The sequence below is a fragment of the Myotis nattereri genome (genome assembly GCF_964212035.1).
Source record: "Myotis nattereri genome assembly, chromosome: 17".
NCBI classification, from domain to species: domain Eukaryota; kingdom Metazoa; phylum Chordata; class Mammalia; order Chiroptera; family Vespertilionidae; genus Myotis; species Myotis nattereri.
This window is the reverse complement of record NC_138092.1, coordinates 24,848,633-24,869,520: the sequence shown is the minus strand read 5'-3', so window position 1 is coordinate 24,869,520 and position 20,888 is coordinate 24,848,633. Positions and strand designations below refer to the sequence as shown.

The window sequence follows — 20,888 nt, the reverse complement described above, 5'->3', positions numbered from 1 at the left end:
AATTTCTAAAGGTCCCTTTTCCTCAAGTCAGAGAGTTAATCATCTGGGGGTTTGGGATTAAGTTGAAGGCTTAAAGGAAGGGAGCCAGGGAAGCTACCTGATACTCTTCACTGAAAATTATAGGTCAGAAGCACAAAAAGGTTCTCTGTGTTTCCATATGGCCTGGAACAGGTCACTGGCCAAGAAATTCTTCATATAGAGGTTGGGGGTGAAGTGTTCCTATGTTTGTGTGAACCAGAGGGACTTGCAAGTATGTGGATGGCTATGGTGATGACTGATCAAAGAACTAGGGATCGTGGATTCCAAGATGAATAATATCTTGGCATTTCTAGAAAACATAAGACCCTCCCACATGTCTGACTTTGGGAATGACAGATTATCCTAGTCCTCACCAACCAACTGTCCCAATTATCTTCTGGGCCAGGTAGAGAGCAATTAGGGCTCTAGGGAGAGGGGTCAGAGCAAATGCCAACTAACAATTCAAACTCTCTCTTGAGATCCATGTAAGCTGTTGGCTCAATACTATACTATATATGCAAATCTTTAAAACTGTCACCAAAGAACAAGACAATGGAGATTCCGAACCTCAGTTTAGCATTTCCCACTTGTCCTGAGTCAGAAAAATTTAGCATAACTAGGGAGAAAAGGATAGATAAAAGGAACAGCAATGGTAGTCACAGGGAATGACCAATGTGTAGCATGAGAGAAGTTACTTTTTCTTCTTGACAAACTCACAGACAAAGTACATGGTGAGATGGCACTCTGTGTCATTCCACCTGCCTGAGCTCAGCATTTCCACACAGTCCTCATGCCCATAGGGGTCGCTGGGCTCCCCCTCCTTCCAGTTGCTGTAGTTCTGCAGTGGCGTGTTGTCCGTGAACACATACTGTCCCTCCCTCTCAAGGTCATTCACCCCGATGAAGACCCGGAAGAAGCCACTCTTGGCTACGTAGTCCGCGATGAGTGTGTTGGCAGCTTCGTCCTTGGGCATGGCTAGCATGCCGCCCCGGATCCGGCAGTGGGTCAGGGATTCCCTGTAGCTTTTCTCTTCCTGCACGATGTAGTAGAATTTCTCATCCGTTTCCCTAATCCCTGCTATGACTTTGCAGAGAAGAGTGTAATTATTTATCTCAAAAAGAGAAAAGGCAAGTATATAATATTTCTGGGTTTAAATACATTTTTCCAAAAGTCTACAATTATTTTGCAAGGCCCTATGATGAGCTTGGCACTGGTTTAATATTTTCTCCACCTTTCTAGTTTTCAAATGGAGAAAGAACTCCTACCAGTTATCCTACCTACCATTCCTGTTTAACTTCCCACACAACTTTGAAGCAAGAGCTATTTTGACACAGACTTGTTACATGAACTGCAACCCAGCTCATCTCAGACTATTTTCCCATCCTAGTTTATGCCTTTGCCAAACTTATAGTTCCATGAGCATGCCCTTCTCTGTTCCAGTTCCATGCTTTTCATGCCTGGGAATTCGTCTCACTGCTCCTCTACCTGGGCAACTCTGCTCATCCTTTCAATATCAGTGTAAGTGTTTTATCCCAGAGTAGCCTTTCCCTGAGCACACACTGGGGAGTCTTATCCCCTGCTCCCCACTTCTTAGTACTCAACACATTCTAGTCTAATTGTGTGTCTCTTCTACTAAACTGTGAACATCTTGAGAAGAATAAGTATGTCTCTGCTATTCTGTAGTCTTGGTGCTTCCAACATTGCAAAGGAGGATAGAAGCTTATTACACTGATATGGGAATAATTCAGAAGTTTTTCCACTCTGGGCCAATTCCAGGGCTGTGAACACGTACATCTTTTGAGATTGTTCATACTTCACTCCAGGTACATGAAGTAGACTGAGCTACTGAGTAAGCTTCAAGACAGAATTGGGGACACAGAATCATTTCGAGCTCAGAGTATGCTATATATGTTTTGGGCTTCAGGGACATCAACATATACTTTTTAGGGTTCATAAATTAAAATGCACAAAGAAATCTGTGACCACTCAAATGTTAAGAACTATTGCTGTATGTTGAACCTCTGAGGTCTGGTTTATTCATGAGTGTCCAAGTCACGCCAGAGACTGCATCTTGTGTGCAGGTTATAACCAGAATTATAATTAGTGTCCATAGTTAATATTGAGCATTTCCTTTGCCTGTAGTATTACAAGATGAGGATGAACACAAGATGGCGTCTGTGTGCTTCCAATAATGTAAACAAATATAGCTGTATTGCAATAAATGAAAGTACAACAAAATGAAACCAATTGTAACACTAACTACAATAGTTCCCACATTCATACCGTCTCAGAAGAGAACACATAGCCTCACTTTAAGGGCGTAACTGCTAACTATGGACAAGGGATAACAAAAATGACTAATATGAAAACTTGCAAAATTTAAAGAAACACATGATGTCCCTATTAATTTGTGTGAAACCTGTAATCAAATCCCTGCTCCACAGTTCATTAGCTCTGTATCTATGGGCAAGATCATCCTCCTAAGCTTCATCTTAATCATAGCACTTATATCATAATTATTAATATTCCAAGTATTTAAGGAAATAGCTATTGTTTTTATTATCACTTTCTATTTTTTGAGATGATCGTTCTGTTTGAGTCTTGCTGTTCCTTTTTATTCTCAAAGCATGGCTTGCCAAACTCTGACCTTTTCACTGTCCCCACTCTCCAGAAAGTAACTTTTTCTACCCATAGTCAATGCAGTATGTACAAATATATGTAGTGGACTTGAAGTGTCCTGGAGTTGGAGTGGATAATTAGTATTTTGAGAGACCTTTAATCTGATGACACTATCTTAGTAGTCCTTTGCCCAACCCAAGGGATTTCCTGCTAGAAATACTGGAATTATAATTTTGAAAACGACTAAATCAATAAATAGCACAAAGTAAAAGTGAATACACTCACCATTCTTGACGAACTTCATAGATGTCTTGAGGCGAGCAACACTAATGTCCAGTTGCCCAACAACTTTCCGGTACCTTCCACAATCACAGACAGTACCTTTCAAAGGAAAAAACTGTGAATTCTTATTGAAACACATGCAGATGAGTTGAAAGGAGCCACCCCCCTCTTCCCAACATTTACTATCTTTTTCTAGTCTATTATGTTTCTCTGTGAGCAGCTATACTTTTAATCTTTTATTAAAAATACGGTTTCCAAATTACACTGCCTTTAGGAATTCAGAATATATCTTTAAAAATATTGTGAATGAGTCGAAACACAGTTCGAAACCATCTTCGTAAAAAGGAGAGTAAATACGATGAGCCACTGCACCCATGTTGTGGACCATTTGGCATTTTTGAGGAACACAGGATGTGACTCTCCAATTTCAGAATAAAATCTTTGCAGCTTTCTGAAAACCGATTTCTAGCTGGTCCTCGCTTCTATTTCTGCACTGTTCACTCACTCACACAACTCTCCAAGGGCAAGAGAAACCTTTCATGATGAAATAAACCTTAATTCTTTTTTTTTTAAAACGATGCCACCATGAATTTAGCTCATAGGAGTTGAGATGAGCAGAGCTGTGCCTCTTTCTTTATTTTTTTCTTTTTTAAAAAATATATATTTTATTGATTTTTTTACAGAGAGGAAGGGAGAGGGATAGAAAGTTAGAAACATCGATGAATGAGAAACATCGATCAGCTGCCTCCTGCACGCCCCCTACTAGGGATGTGCCCACAACCAAGGTACATGCTCTTGACCAGAATCGAACCTGGGACCCTTCAGTCCACAGGCCAACGCTCTATCTACTGAGCCAAATCGGTTAGGGCTCAAACATAAATTCTGACGACCCACTTGAAGCACAGCTTAAATGTATTGCGGACCAAATTTAAATCTCGTGAAAATATCCAATGTATTATTTCAAGAGCCAGTTGTCACATCTGTGGATTACCCTTTGCTCATTTACCTATTTTTTTTTCAATTACCTACTGATACTGTGACACAGAAGGAATTGTAAGGAAAATGATGTGAAATTCAAATGATTCTATTCTTTTCTATTTGGTGGCTGCTTCATATGAACATTTCTGTTTGCTTTCTTCTAAGGTGGTTGATAAAGAAATAGAAATTTATTAGACAAAGGGGAGGGGGAAACTTATAGCTGTATTTCTCCATATTCTCAGTTAAATAAGGAATTTAAAACAGTTCTTAGAATCAGTCTTTACTATACCCCTATCGGCAGAAATAACTGAAGCCCCCCGAAACAAGTACTTTTTATCCATGCATGTAGCTCTGGAAATGAAACTCTCAGTACTGGAGAGAGTGTCCATGGTCGTTGATGTCCTGTAATCACAGGTCTTTCAGAGTAGGCCAATTTGCTTCTGGCAAACTGCTGGCCAGTATTTGGTTGAGATGCTGGTGGAATGTCAGGCATGCTGACCAGGCCTGGTGCTGAGGCCATTGTGGATTTTCCTCTTGGTCTAGCAGAATGAGGGCTGCTTCCTGATGTGCTGGGTTGCTTCCCTACAACAGACGGGATGGAATATGCCATCACCCCTTCCCCAGGGCTTGGAAAGTCACCAGCAAATAGAGAGGAAAGTTCCCTTCTTTCTTTCCTCTACCTTGAGTAAAATAGGTACCGCAAATATTTTTATTTTTGTTTTTCATAAAAAATAAATCTATTTTGGAGATAATATATTTGGAATAATGCCAGAAATTAAGGAGCAAGATTAGCAAGCATACCTGCTTTGCCTTTTCCTCCAGGAATCCCAGGCAAACCCTTTTCCCCTTTGTCACCTGAATAGAAACAATAGCCGCAGAAGTAACAATTAAAATAATGAATCATTTCAGACAGACATCTTGATCAGCTAAAGTCAGAGGAAACAGTTTTAAAATTCATTTGTAATCTCTTCCACCAGCATTCCTTGGTTTTGTATGAATAATTTGATTTGGAGTTGGCTGCACAGGTACAACTAATCAAACAAGTCATAATTGAATTAGCTTGAATGTAGAATTCCAGTGGGATGTGTAAGAAACATTAAAATTTGTGTCACCTATCCTGTAAACCTGTGCTTATAATGTGCCCTTCTGAGAAAGGCTAATACAATTCTCTGCATGTTTTTAATTTGAAAAGTACCATTGTTTTGTATATCTGGATCAACTGATTAACACATTGCAGCATCGGTTTATCATGCACCAAAATTCTTCCATATGGCTTTGCCCTTGAATTTTCAAAAACATGTATTGTGCTTTTTCAACTTATTTACTTTTTCAAATATTTACTATTTACTTACTCTGTGCAAGACAGAAGCCTTAGTACTTTGAGAGGATATAAAAAGACAAAATTATACTTCTGACTTGAAAGAGTTTACACACTTTTAGAAGAGATGTGATGTATGAAAAATCTATAAATAAAATAGTGTCAAATATATTGTACTGAAATATTAACCTTGATAATTTTCCCTTCTACTTTTCTTTGTATGCCATCATTTTCTTATTCAGTCAGAGGCATCCACTCAGAGAATCAGGATTATTAAAGCAGAGAGAAAAAATGTTGATTTTTTTAAACTTCAAAATAAGCTCTTATGGCCATATCAGACACAACCATTGAAAGCAAAAGCCTTTGATTTTCAAGAGGAAATGTTTAGCTGAAGCTCTTGAGAATGAAAAGAGAAGCCATGATAGAAGAAAAATAGAGTTAATACTTCAAAGGTGGTCTGGAAACAGAAGAAGAAAGGCCTCAGGAAGGATAAATACAGGGTAAAGGTCATCCAGACTAGAAAGGAGTATGTGGCTTAGCCTTGAGGGGGTTTGGTATAGCCAGGGAATTGGGGATATGACCCGAGGGGGCAATGTGAGGGGGAACAAAGTTGGCCTTGAGATTTTGCCTAACCCCATCCTTTCCCACCAAAAGGGGGGAGCCTTTCCAAAACCCATAGGGTGTCCCATGTTGCCTGTCCATTAGCTAATCTTGTCATCACTATCTGCTTAGTGCTTTAAATTTTTAAAAATATTATATACTATTTAATGTATATATAAGATATTGTCATTTCAATACGTAATCAATATAAAAATATGAATGGGATATTTTACTTTTTTGGTATTAAGGCTTCATAATTTGATATATATTTTGCACTTGCAGCACATGTCAGTTTGGACTAACCATATTTCAAGTGCTCAATCACATGTTGCTAGTAACCATGGCATTGGACATTCTTGCTGAGTGCTCTTTATTAATAGTCCTGTACACATTGACTGTTGATCATCCAGAAAGGAAGACCTGCTGGCCCCCAAGGATTTGCTGAGTTTTTCTAAATCAACATACGTGGACACTTTTCTTTACAGTGTTGCCAGTCATGTATGAGCTCGCCACACAAAAGGAGGGGGTCTTTGAAATCCTGAATGCAGTTTAAGTATGTGGGAGGACACCTCAGAACTTGTGCTTAGAATAAATGAGATATGGTGAAATCTGTGAGAATGGAGTGCTGATAATACTGCAAGAAAGACCTTGAACAGAGATCACATACTTTGGGAGGGAGCTAGAAGAGATAGTGCTCCAGATGGAAGGATGAAGGAGGCTCACTTGTGGAGATGGCACTGGAGCTTGGTTATGAAAACTTCAGCAGGTGGAGATGGGAGCAAGGTAGGAAGTAACATATAGCAGAGGTACAGTAAGGGGAAAAGCATGGGAATATACCTAAGTTGTGTCCTGCAAATTCCTCATTCTTTATATGTAAATTGGAAAAGATAAGAATAGATTTTGAATGCATTAAAGAAAGGAAATATAGCTTTGCTAAGTGCTGATCATTTATCAAGTACTGTTTTGATACTGTTTAGATGTTATCATATTAAATCCAATGAACTAGGTGCTATCATTATCTGTATTCTACCACTGCAGAAATTGAGGTTCCAGGAGACACAATTAGTTGCTCAGGGACATTCAGCAATTCAATGGCACCCCTGGTACTGAAGCCCAACCATTTCTGACTCCCCAGCTCAGGGGGCTTCCCAAATGAGTTAGCAAATGAAAGAAATCAAAGTACTCAAAAAATGTTATCAAAAGTTGAAAGGGGTACCAGTCTTTAGCACCACCATAAATAATATGGGCTTGGAGATCATATGAATATGGTTTAATACTTTAATTATTTTAAGATAGTGTATTTTCTTTACATGTAAATCCCTTTCAATTTAACATGGGCTGAAAATTGATCCTAGTTCTGGGGTAAGCCCAATGATGGGCATAAAAGAAGCATAAACAGAATATTTGCTTTGGAAAAAAAATATTTTTAAGGAAAACATAGCTCATATTAGGGACCAAGGAGATGGGACATTATCACCATCATGTATTAACAGAGTGAAATAAAGAAAATGTCTGATAGGTATCTGGAGAAACCAAAGATGGTTGTGGATCAGAATAGAGAAAGTTTCACTGAAGCAATAGCTTTTAATTAAATCTTAATAGTGTGGGAAACAAATTACTGAACTGATCATTTGATTTTTTCCCCATGAGAAGGTGTAAGCACTGTGATGACTTTCCAGTATTTTGACATAAATTATTTTCCTTTTTTACAGATGGAAAAGGCAAAGCAGTGTGGTGGAGTGAAAGACTATAAAAGTCTGAACAACCAAGACTTGAATCTTGGCTCTGTCACTTACTAGCTAGATGTGGACAGGTTACTGCATTTTTAAAGCTTCCATTTCTGATTTTTAAAGTGGAAATAACGGTACCTAATATCTAAGATCATTAAAGAGGATATATTAGATAATGTTATTTTATCATAGGATTATGTCTATGCTGGGCTCATAGAAGATGTGCAACCAATGTTAGCTTCTGTCTCCTAAATCAGAATTGTGGTAAAAGTGAGTATACCAAGTACTTAGCCAGTCGATGGAGGATGTGGACTTACAATGTCTGTTTTGCCCAAGCAAATTCTGGTTTAAAGCCATACACAAAGACTTATTTTGGTCCATGAGTGGAAACATGTTTGTAATAACTGCCTTAAAATTGAAGAATTAGAGGTTGCATTTAAACAAATAAAAATCATAATGCTTTCACTGTAAAAGGATATTGACCTTAAGTAAAAGCATTTGTTTGTCATGAGATTTAATTTACCTATATTAAATTATTCTTTCTTATTCATGAAATAAAATATTGACATCCAGAAAGCTACCTGTCCAAGCAAGTGACATTAAGACCAGTCCAGAAAGTTGAGATTAATCTGAGTCAGTGAAAAATTTAGAAGGGCTATTGACAAAATGAGGGCAATAAATTTCAAAGTCCGATTAAAAATGAAATTAATTCAGGTGAGCCAGAACAGTGAACCTCCATTTTTAAAAAATTTCAGGACATGCTCATAAATTTTGATGGCATATCTCTGGAGGAGAAAGAAATCTTAGTCAATGTTGAAAATTGATGTTAAGGGAAAGTGGTACTTAAAGAAATAAAGGGTAGAAAAGAGGGCTACATGATTAGAAATAATATATTTACCACTCATTTTTTTCATCCTTAATGCAGCAAACATTTAGAAAGTTTCTACTATAAAATAGGCATTAGGGTAAAATGATTAAAAATAGTGTACTCACATATAGTTTATATTTATTTAAGCAAATTGACCCAATAAATCTTTCATTCATTTGTTGGCTCTAGAAGTTCATGGTCTGTAGGGCAAAACAGACAAGCTAATAAGCCATGACAGTGAGTAAAGTGAGAGAGGAATGCGAGGTGTGAGGTGTTGTTTATGCACCTGAGTGTGAATGCTGAATTGTCCTGAAGAAGATAAGGTCAGCTTAACTCTATCCTTTCCAGAGTTATTTTTTCAACATTTGACACCCAGAAAATCATACTAAACTCTTGACCCTCCCTAGTCTCTGTCATCTACCACCCTCCCAAGTTACCTAGTCTTAATCTATGAAAGGATTAAGACTTGGCTCAAGGTCATGAACTCCACCTCTCTTAGTTGACACATTTAAAACTAAGATCATGCAAAATCTTGAATAACTCATTAAAAAATGAAGTTCTTGAATTCTGGGGGTGCTCATGGCAGTGATGTACCCTCCCCCTCCACTTCTGCCCATTCCAGGACAGTACTGGGGCTCGTGCTCTCATCTAACAAGGCTGCATCTCAGAAATCTCCATGTCTAGCATCCCACTTTTTGGCTACACCTTTCCATTCCTTCAACTAGTTGTTGAATGAAGCTGGATACAGTCAGGAAAAGATCCATAATGAATTTTATCTGAAGCTTATACAATTTAAGGAGCCCTCATTAAGAAAAATAATACCAAAGCCCTGGCCAGGTAGCTTAGTTGGTTAGAGCTTCATCTCAATATGCCAAGGTTGCGAGTTTGATCTCCAGTCAAGGCACATACAAGAATCAACCAATGAATGCATGAAGAAGTGAAACAACAAACTCTCTCTCTCTTTCAAATCAATACATAAAAATTTAAAAAATAATACCAAATTACAAATAGAAAAGTGATTATAAAAATGAATGCTTATACAAAAGAAATAAAAACAAATCACCAAATTTTAAAAATAGACAAATACCACATTATCAGTACTCTAGGATTATAACATTTTAATTAATAAATGAATTCTGTGCCTCTATAATTCTTTTTTTTCATACATCATGGGCTGCATATGTTTGGTTGCATTCATGAATATCCAATTGACCTAGCACTATTTATTGAGAGGCTCATCATTTTCCACTGCAAAGTAATGTCAACTTTGCATAAATCAAGTGTGGGAGTCTGTTTCTGCATGCTCTAATCCTTTCCATTGATCTATTTGTCTCTATACTAAATCAATACTATCTTCATAGTTGTAACTTTATAATACATGTTTAAATTCAGTGATTTAAGTCATCCAGCTTTGTTTTTCTTTTTCAAGATTTTCTTTAGGTATTCTTGATCCTTTTCATTTCCACATACATTTAATTTTATTTTTAAATTATTTTTTAAAAATGTTTTTATTCATTTCAGAGAGAGAGAAAGGGAGAGGGAAAGAGATAGAAACATCAGATGTGAGTGAATCATTGTTCGACAGCCTCCTGCATGACAACTGGGGATCAAGCCTGCAACCCTGGCATGTGTCCTGACTGGGAATCAAACCTTGACTCCTGGTTCATGGGTCGATGCTCAACCACTGAGCCATACTGACCAGGTTTCACAAAAATTTTACATTGGCTTATTAAATTTCAAGAGAACTACTCTGAAATGTTAATTGAGAGAGCAATGAATCTATAGATCTATTTAGGGAGAACTGACATCTTAACAATATTGAGTCTTCCACTCTGTGAATGTAGCTTTACTTCCATTTCTTTAGATATTCTTTAATTTCTCTCATTATCATTATACTAGAGGCCCGATTTGCAAAATTCGTGCAAGAGTAGACCTTCCTTCCCCTGGCTGCTGGCACCAGCTTCCCTCCGGCACCCAGGACCCAGGTTTCCTTCTGGCCACCAGCAGGCACTGGTTCCCTTGCAGCCCCAGCTTCGTCCAGAAGGTCATCCGGTCTAATTAGCATATTACTTTTATTATTATAGATAGCATTTGTTGTGGGGGGCTTACACATCTTTTAACATTTATTCCTAGATATTTGATAACTTTGATGTTATGATAAATGGCACCTTTTTAATTTTATTTAAAAATTGTTTCTGGTATGTAAAAATAAAATTTTTTTGTATGTTAAGCTACCTAAAAACAATAATACAAACAGCTAATCTGTGGATTCTTTTGTATTTGCTGGGCATGCAATCATGTCATCTGCAAATAATTCTTCATTTCCAGTTGTTATGATTCTTATCTCTTGTTTTTGCATTTTTAGTCTGGCTAGAACTTCTATAATGTTGATTAGAATTAGTGATGAGGGCTGTACTCATCATTCCCAATTTCAGGAGAGAAGTGTTGAATATTTCATTATTGAATAAAATTTTTAAATAGTCTTTTATTGTTGTTGATGTTGACATTCCTTTCACTATTAAGTGTCTTTCCCTCTATTCCTAGTTGGATAAGATTTTTTAAACATGATGAATATATGCTTAATGAAATGTTTTTTTTCCCCCAGAAATTTCCGGAGTTATAACTGGAAATTTTTATTTTTTGAAATAAAAGGAGTGGCATTTTCCAAGGCCAGCCTTCTTGGGCAGCCCAATGCAAAGTTTGAGCAATTTTCTACTCTAGGTCCTCAGTCTCATAGTGCTTCCTTATTAATGAACTGGTGATGATTTGAGAGCAAAAGCAGTAGGTATAGAATGTGTGGTTTATCTTTCAGTGGTTCCCTTCTCCTCCAGATTATGAACCCTAAAGTCCTACTCAATGGCTTTAAGTATCTTTTGGACATTTTTTTTATTCAGCTAGTCATTCTTTTTTTAAAAAAAATTATTCATAAATGTTTATTGAGCACCTACCATGTGCCAGGTGAGGTGGTGGGGGAGACAAGGACAGGAAGGTGACAAGGGTAGATTTTGTGCAGAACTGTTTTGACCATGGTGAGGACTTTACTCCAAAGGAATTCCCCCTCCCCAAACCCCGAACACCTATACTTTTTGTTTCCCATAACAATAATAGCATCATTTTGGGTAATTGCATTAATTTTTCTGTTAAGAATGACTAGCATCAGGATTAACGTAGGCAATTCTCTCATGGCCTGCAGCATAAATCTAAATTTTGTTGCTATCATAAAAAACCAAATTTAAAAATACTTCTACAAAGTATTCTTCATATATATGAGCTGTTAGATTTGGAAAATTTTTCTACAGACTGGTCCTATTCATTGCAAAACTTGTTTCTTTTCCACAATCCACATATTTCTTGCATTGGATGGCCTAGGACACATTCATATAATGATCTAAATCTCTGCCCTCACACTTTTTCATCATGACTTTGGATAGATCTGGACAGTAAATGGTAGGCGTATTTTTGGAGACTCTTCCTTCAGAGAATTGTTAGCTGTACATGGAAGAAACTGCACACTACATAAAGAAGTTCAAACTAAATATTTCTCTCAAGTTCTTCTTAGCTAGCTTCCCAAATACGTGGCATCCTCTCCAAAAACCACCTAATGCAATGAGGAATATGATGAAGAGACGTTGAAGCAAAAGGAGACGGTAATCTTAACCTGCACATTCTCAATGGGGACATCACCTCAAGGATGCAGCAGTCAGTTCTTGAGAAGAGATGAACTCTCAGTCTACACATGGTCCATAGCAAATAGATAGCCCGTGGATGGTATTAAACTTTCATGGGGGGCAGGGTGGAGAGTGGAGGGGAATTAGGAAAAAGCTTTTAAAGGGGGCAATATGTCTAAAAAATTGTTGGGAGGGGGGCACTAGTTTTTAAAAACGTTGAGATGCAGTATTCTAACCAGTTGAGGTTAAAATGTTTTATTTTTCAACTTTACCAAGACATGTGCACCTATTGCTAAGGATCCTCTCAGGGCCTTGGGAAGAGCCCAAACATGTGTGGGCTCTGAAGCCACAGCTTTATTAGCTTCATGGTAAACCCATGGCAGGCACATTCTGCAGCAGGACTTGTGAATTCTGAGCTGTCCATGTAGCTCTTTCTCAGCTATGAGGATTTCACCCTTAGGTGAATATACTGGATCAAAAATAGCCATAGCGATTTCTTTTCAGTGGCACCGCCCTCTATCCCTGCCCTCAAATGCAGACCGAAGGAAATTTCTCAAAGAAATGGGTTGGAAGAGAGTAGGGAGAGAAGTACTGCACTGCAGGATGCCAGGGGAGAGGCCACAACCTTAGCTCAGACCTCATCCATCAGCCTGCTCGCAGGAGCACACAGCTGGCCGCTGTGAGACACATGTTGAATTACGCAGCTGCTCGAGCATGTGTGGAAGGCTGGAGGGTAACACACGGCTGTGGACTTCTATTACCCAAGGCACCGAGTTTCCCCTGACCTGTACCTTTGCACAACTATTTCTTGTATCCCCCTCAAATGCCTTTTTTCCATTTCCATAAACATCTTACTGTCCTTCAAGACCCAGGTCAATTCTTCATGTCAATCTTGTCTACTCTCCCAGATGGTTCTTATCGTAGCCATAGAGTTATTATTATAATTCTCTCTGAAGAAGTCCAGTGTTCCTAAGTCATCTGAGCTTCTTGCAATAATATTTTGATTCTCCTTTAGTTTGTATCTTCAAACAAAGTGGAACAATGCTTGTATGAATTACTAAAGATCAGAAGCAATTACAACCTGCTATGTATGTGGGGCTTTATGAGAAGATAGGAAAGAGCACGTAGGTAATAAAGAGGAGGTTACCTCTATTTTTGTAATAGAGGTATTTGTAGTATTGGGAGCAGTAATTATGTACAGAATCAGGAGAAGACTGAAAACAAAAGATGTTCAAGTTTCTCTCCTGTTAATAGATCACTGACACGGAATTACTATTAGTCCACTCAAGAAATAAAATTATATTGTCCTCTGCTACCTTGAGTTATATTAATAATTGTTTTCTATTACTGAACAGCCAAGATACTAAGAAATAGAATACTTATATTTATAAAAGAGAGAGAGAGAGAGATCATTTTTATGCCAAAGAACCGTTCAGATATAACAACGGTATGCTCAATGTGCTTGAAAATGCTTTTGGAGAATGGGAAGATGTGGCTTACCCTTCTTGCCAATGGGCCCAGTCTTGCCAATGTTGCCTTGGTCTCCCATATCACCCAGTTCTCCCTTAATTCCTGGAAAGCAAAGCAGGTCATCTTTATATCCTAACATTTTATCTTCCCTTTAAAGATGTGGCTAATATATGATATCAACTTGAAAGAAATACCAAAGAGTGCATTCTCCTATCTGTGGTATATTTGTATTAACTATTTTTTTAAAAATATATTTTATTGATTTTTTACAGAGAGGAAGAGAAGGGGATAGAGAGTTAGAAACATGGATGAGAGAGAAACATCCATCAGCTGCCTCCTGTACAACCACTACTGGGGATGTGCCCACAACCAAGGTACATGCCCTTGACCAGAATCGAACCTGGGACCTTTCAGTCCACAGGCCGACGCTCTATCCACTGAGCCAAACTGGTTACAGCTGTATTAACTATTTCAATAGCATTATAATGTATATATTAAAATTAAAATGTGGGTATGACAATCCTGAACCTGATGATATTAAAATGCTTACTCATGCAATCTTTCTGAAAGGACTACAGCAAAAGATGTTTAATCTAAAGGCCAGATAAGCGGCTGAGTGAAGAATTCTTGCATTTTGTTCTAATTCTGTGCCTTGCTAGATCAATTTCAGCTTCACTTTGGGGTTCTATTTTTTCTTTGTTTTACAACTGGATTTGACTATCTTAGGGAATGTACAACAAATGTATAGAATATTATACATATTTATAGTATAAAAGTATTTTAAATCAGAATATTTCAAGTTGAGGTCTCAAAGGCCTGGGAGTGTTTTCCTCTTTAAATGATGAAGATTTAAAGAGCAGTGGTCTTGGGCCACCATTTTGTATAGTTGGCAGGGAATATTTCCAGTGCTTGAAGACACATGTCACAATCCAGAAGCCATGTTTGAGTGAGACTTACTTTTGGCTTTGTGAGTAAAAACATTCTCTAATAGCTTTTGTATTATTTTCATCTTCTTTGCTCCTACTCTCTCCATAGTCCACCAGATGTTTGAGAAAGGTGAGAACATCAAAGAATCAAACAATTTTCTTCTCCTCCTTATCTTCCTCCTTAATTTCTAGGTTAGCCCAAAAAAAGTTGCTTAGCAGTGGCTTCTAAGGGGAGATACAGCTTTGAACCCAGCTGTGTTTCCAAAATTCATAGTTTCTTAGATATTCTCAGAGATTGCTATTCCCTGGGGCTCCCAGAGTGTCCCACTGTAGGCACCCCTAAGGATGAAATTTGAGAAATGGGGCTGAGTCTTGTTGATAGGCAACTCATAAGAACTCTCTGGTGGCAAGTAACTTTACATCTGAAATACATTTCATGTATCTTTAGAGCAAAGGGCATTATGAAAGCTGCTAATTCCTAGAGCAAGTCCAGGAGAGAGAAGAGCAATTCTAACATTACAGATCAAGTTCATACCATTTTACTTACCTTTTGGCCCCATGCGTCCCACTTTGCCAAGCTTTCCCTCCTCTCCTGGATCTCCTTTTTCACCATCGTCTCCTTGTGAAATGGAAAACAAACGAGTGAAGCAGCTCAAGAAGCAACATTAGCACATACTCCCAGGGTAAGGTGAACATGGTTGGAATTTATCCTTCTACTCAGAGTTTGCCTACAACCTCCATGTGAGATGATAAAGAGAGATAGAGCTAGAGCTAGAGCTAGAGCTAGAGCTAGAGCTAGAGCTAGAGCTAGAGCTAGAGCTAGAGCTAGAGATAGAGATAGAGATAGAGATAGAGATATAAATAGACTGGACACCCAGGAAGAGAAGAAACTTCTAGTACCATTTCTCTTTCATTTTTCTCCATGTCCAAGTCTATGTTTAAAGAAATATACTACTGGTGAATCCTGGAGAAGCTTGCTTGGCCTGACAAATCTATATTCTTGCTGGAGATTCTGGCACACTCTGGAAACATTTACATGTATATACATTAAATATATGCAGTAGATAGATTATATCTCTCCCTATATAAACATATATATGTTGATATGTTATATGTATAATTATGTTTTCTATAACATGTATAATAGAAATATATTATATAATATAAATATTTGTAAAATAATATAAATTGTTATTTTAAAATTATAGAAATATATTATATACACATCAATTTATTACCCTCCGACTGCATGCTTGGGAACCCATAGGCATGGACCAGGAAGCTATGGACAGAAGACTAGCTAAGACTGGGACAGCCGCAGAGCAGTCTGTGTGAGCAGAGACTACCTGATCACAGGTGGGCCCAGCTCCTGTACCTCACCCAGTCAAGAAGGACTGAATGAGTGGTTTAATGAAAGGTGCCCTGGTCTGTGAATCAGGAGTTCTGGATTTTACTGTCATGGCAGTCACCGATGGGTTGAGCAGATCTTTAAAAGTTTATGATTGAGCTTATTGGCTTTGGAGTATGACAGATCTGGACTTGAAATTTGGCTTTACCATTTACTGTCTGGGGAAAGTTGGGTGCCTGACTTCCTTTTCTGGGTCTCATTTTCCTCTCCGGCAAAATGAACTGCTAACACTTATTAGAGAAGGTTCTTAAGAAATTTAAATAAGATAGCATGCATAAAAGACTCGGTACCTAATCAGTGCTTAGCAGTGGTGGCTATTTTATTTTCTCCTTTATACTTAAGTTTCCTCATCCTTAAGATGGGGATAATACCTGCCTTCCTTACCTTTCAGTTGTTTTAGGATCAACAAGCGAGACATGTGAACATGCTTTGAAAACAAAGAGCACAACACACACAATATTATGACCAGCTACCTGCATTATCATCACACCACTCTCAGGACATAAGGAGTCCTGTCCATCACCAGTGGAAGGAAGTGAATTAAAGGAGAGAGAGAGGGAGAGAGAGAGAGAGAGAGAGAGAGAGAGAGAGAGAGAGAGAGAGAGAGAGAGAGAGAGAAGGTTGAGATGTTCATTTATTTATTCAGAAAAAGCATGGCCAGCCATCCTCTTTCTTATTTTCCCTAGAGAAGAAAGTTAATATTATAGATGCAAGCACAAGCAATGCACGGAAGAGCTGGATTTCCAGGTAGCACCATTGGTCAAGTGTTGGAACATTTCACACATGAAGCTCTTGAATCTCCTGGGAAAGGCTTTCAAAATAGAATGGACAGATGATTTGTGCGGTCAGAACAGAGGGGTGAAGTGGATGGACTAAGAGGCATCTCTCTACAGTTCATAGTGAAAGTTTATTGAGCAATTACAATGTGTGCTAAGCACTGTGCTAATGTAATCATCATGGAAATTCCAGAAGGTGAGGATTATTATTTCTCCATTTCATGAGTGGAAAAACTGAAGCCCAGCGAGGTTAAGTTGCTTGCCTATTGCCACAGAGCTTGCGAGTGGTAGAACTATGACTCAACAGCAAGTATATCTCTGCCCCTCCAGATCCCTGCAGGTAAACAATTGTCCTGCCCAGTCTAGGCTTTTGTGACTTGCTAGCAGATTGTGGATTTTAGAGAACATCTCTGTGCTGAATTTTTCTGAGAGAAAAGGGGAGAGGCAAAAAGAGTGATAGCTCCCTTTTAAACAAGAAAGCTAGTGCAGATGAAAAAACACACAGCTTATTGTCTCAATGACAGTACAGAGGGAACATACCGTTGAGGTAGTTTAGTCTAACTGAGACCTGACTTCACCATTCACCAGTGAGGGAACTTGGGAAGTCCTCACCCTTTTTGAGGCTTGTTTCACTCATTTGTCGACTGGACAAAAAAAATCCTTTTTTTTTTTCCAGAGGGTTTTTTAAAGGTCAAGCCAGAAATGTATGTTTCTCTAGGAAGCCCTTTCTAACACCTTCAGGCCAGGCTGAATTCTCTAATTATCTTCACTGTTTAAAATATCACTTTATACTGAGGGTGTCCGTCTACCTGCGCTAGCCCTATGTCCTGTGGAATGGCTGGGTCCATGAATGATTTATTCTAGCATCACCAGAAGTTAGCACAGTGTTTGGCTCTGGTGCTTAATAAATACAGTTGAACTGAATATATTTTGTGAGCCATCAAATGTTTTATAAATGTAATGATAGCATTTACTGAATACCATATGCCAGAAGGTTCCTAGTATTTGACATGCATCCTGTCATTTGATCTCCACAACCACCTTTCCAATGGATATTAGTCTTAGCTCCATTTCACAGATGACAAAATGGGGTCAAAGAGAGGTTAAGTAATTTCCCAGAGTCACATAGCTCCTAAATAATAAAGCCAGGATTTGAACTGGAGCATTTGTTATCAAAGTCCATGTTTTGAACGAACTGTATGATTGGGAACAAATTCCTGTCTTAACATCTCTGGGTTTGGGATTGCTATTCTGTACAATGGACCGAAGATGCTCACCCAAAAGCAAGATCCAAGGCAGGCATGTATACGAAGCACTTTGTGAATCATAAAACCACAGGAATGTGAATTATTGGTGCCTTTATTATATCTGATCTGTCTCCCCTTTCCTATGAGCTCTCCTATTCATTTTCAAACAAGTACCTAACTGGAGGCAATTAGATGAGTGACTTAGTCATCTGCTCCCTGATGGCTCCTGATGGGAGGAGACCTGGGAGGGTGAGTATTGGATTACTAGTCTTCTGACCTGTGTGCTCGCATTCCAGCCTAGTGGTGAGCGGGCTGCTGGCAGAGATGAAGCAAGCACACTACCTGTGCCCTTGCCTTCAGCGTGGGTCTGCGGTTCATTTGATCTCTGGGACTTGCTTTAATGAAAACAGAGGAGAGATATAAGAACAAGCTTTGGAAAGGATCCCCCACATGGCTCACAGCCAGCTGCTTTTATCCTCTTGGCAATATTTCATTGGATTAGCAGAGCAATTTAGACTTCCTTTCCTTCTTTTAAAAATAGCCACTTCCATTTTAAATGTAAGTAAAAAGCTATAAGCTAAAATGAACTAATTTCAATTTTACAGAAACAGTCTGTTTTGGCACCTCCAGGCCACCGGCGTGCTGTGACAATCTCTCCAGCAGAGCGCACAGTTGACCAATTTTTCTTAGGTAGGCTATTTTTCCCCCCAACAAGCAAAATGTTAAAATTAAATTCTAGTTTGAAATGAAATAGCTGAACTGAGGTCAGTACCTCCTGCTCAAAGGAAGTAATTATTAAAAATTAGTGAATTGGTTTTAGAAATGCTAAAGAAAATTCACTGGAAGCTGTTCTTTTCCCACCGTCAAAATAATCTTATATACTGGGGAGAAGTTGTTAGCAATCCTTCCCCTGATCAGCCCTAGAACTGAATGAGGTAGATAGTATGGTGTCCTTTGTTAGTGAGGCCAGACTCCTGCTCAGAAGGTATCCTTCCCATCTCTACTCATTTTCCATATATGCCAATTGCTTCCTTATTGTTGGGAATTTCAATAGTCATTGATTATTGCATGGCCCTCTTCTGTATACCAGATACAATAGTATGGTCTTAAAGTGGACCACCTCCCAGTACTTTTCCTTCCTCAATTACAGCCTCATCATTTCACTGAGATATTCAGAGTTCCCTGGGACCTGCTATTGTTGTCTTGTCTCCATTCAGCAAGTTTATCAGCCCCTCTGTGCCTTCACCTGCTTCCCCGTACGTCCTAGATTCTTTCAACTCATCACTGCCTCCCAGCGCTCCCTATGGCAGGACTGTACTGAATGGTGAAGACAGGTCTGGAACAGGTCGTTCCATTTCTCTGAGTCTCAGTTTTATTCAGAAAGTTGAGAAAATGATCCTACTTCATGGGACTGGTGTGGACTAAAGGAGACAATGCATGATGAGTGTTCAGCACAGGGCCTGGCACTTGCTAAACTCACCCGTTCTTGTTTCATAAGGATTATTATTGTCATCATCATCATCACCAGAAATGACATATCTTTTTTTAAAAAAATTGTTTTATTGCTTAAAGTATTACAAAGAGTATTATATGTCTCCTTTTTTTTCTCCCCTTGACCTTCCCCTAGCCTCCCATACCACGCCCCCCCCCCCCCCCGTGTCTTGTGTCCATTGGTTATGCTTATATGCATGCATACAAGTCCTTTGGAATGACATCTCTTTTAAACTTCTCTTAATATTCAGTACCTCAATCTTTATTCTATATTCATTACTTACTTTTTTACTTGACTTTAAAAAATATTTACTATAATATTTAATATAAATATTTTACATAATGATACACAGAAATAAATACACACCCATTACTGAGATTTAACAATTAACATGTTGTCCTTGCTTTACATATTTATTTTTTACCGATTTTTAAAAAGTAAATTATAGACATCGTGACAAACCTTCCTTAAATATTTCAGCAAGTGTCTCTAAAAGGGAAGGACATTCTCCTATGTAAACATAATATCATTTTAGTAATCTTACTTTTTAAGGGACTATAGGGTTTTCTGAAGTCACCTTCATAGAATTCTGTGATCTGCTTTATCTTGAGCCCCTACTGCTGTGCTATATATAATGAAAAAGAGGTAAGCACTAAGAAAGAGAAGCAGACATTCAGAGGAGTAAACCTAGGTTCTTTGAAAACAAATCATGCCAAACAATTCCATTTTCTCTTCTGAGAGGACTCCTAATGTATCAAGAAACTGCCATGACCAGAGTGGTTGGAGGAAGACAAATTTCCATTGGTCACTCATAGAAGACGGTAGTTGCTGGTAATCTGGAATGATATACTGATGAAGCCCTTGGGCTCCACTCTTAATACATCTGGAATTCAAGTCCTAATTATATCTCTTTCCAGCTTTGTGAACTCAGGTGTGATATTTAACCTCTCAAAGTCTCGCTTTATCTATAACTAGAAATAAGTAGAACACTTACCTATTCTAAAGTCTGCCAAATTGAGGGCTATTTCCTTACTCTGAGACACATGGTACCTTGATTTATTTTAATAGCTTTGTGGTGAAAATCGCATGTAGAAGACATCAATAAAAAGGTTTCATACTTCCTTTATTCCCTATCAAATGCATTGCTGAGTAATAGTCAGTGTTTCCTGCATTGCTCCTGCCCATTGCCTGAAGGTGGGATTCTTCAATGGCCTAACTGGTCTTATACCAGAACTAGCATTGATCACTTGATTAATGGGAGCCAACAGGAGAAGGTGATCTGTAATTTAAAACCAGGCTTCTGTGAGCATGGATCCCTGACCCCCAGAGGTAGCAGTGGGTGTTCACTGTAGATGGACACAGACCCCTGGTGACACTTCATCGCAGCCCTCTTTACTCATTTGAGAACTGAAGGGATGGTTTTCTTCATATTTCTTTTAATAAAAGGATAAAAAGCAAGCACACATAAGATCTAAATGAAGAATGAGA

The 20,888-nt window shown here is 38.4% G+C and overlaps 1 protein-coding gene across 1 annotated transcript in view; it reads right to left on the bottom strand.

Annotated features, from left to right (window-relative positions):
* The window catches only part of COLEC10 (collectin subfamily member 10), a 256,050-nt gene continuing 235,162 nt past the window's right edge, over positions 1 to 20,888 (bottom strand). The window contains exons 5-9 of the mRNA XM_081111526.1: positions 15,025 to 15,096; positions 13,582 to 13,653; positions 4,699 to 4,752; positions 2,923 to 3,018; positions 1 to 1,101 (exon numbers count right to left, since the gene is read on the bottom strand). Coding sequence (XP_080967652.1) covers positions 710 to 1,101; positions 2,923 to 3,018; positions 4,699 to 4,752; positions 13,582 to 13,653; positions 15,025 to 15,096 — 686 coding nt within the window. The 3' untranslated portion in view covers positions 1 to 709. The remainder of the gene's footprint in view (positions 1,102 to 2,922; positions 3,019 to 4,698; positions 4,753 to 13,581; positions 13,654 to 15,024; positions 15,097 to 20,888) is intronic.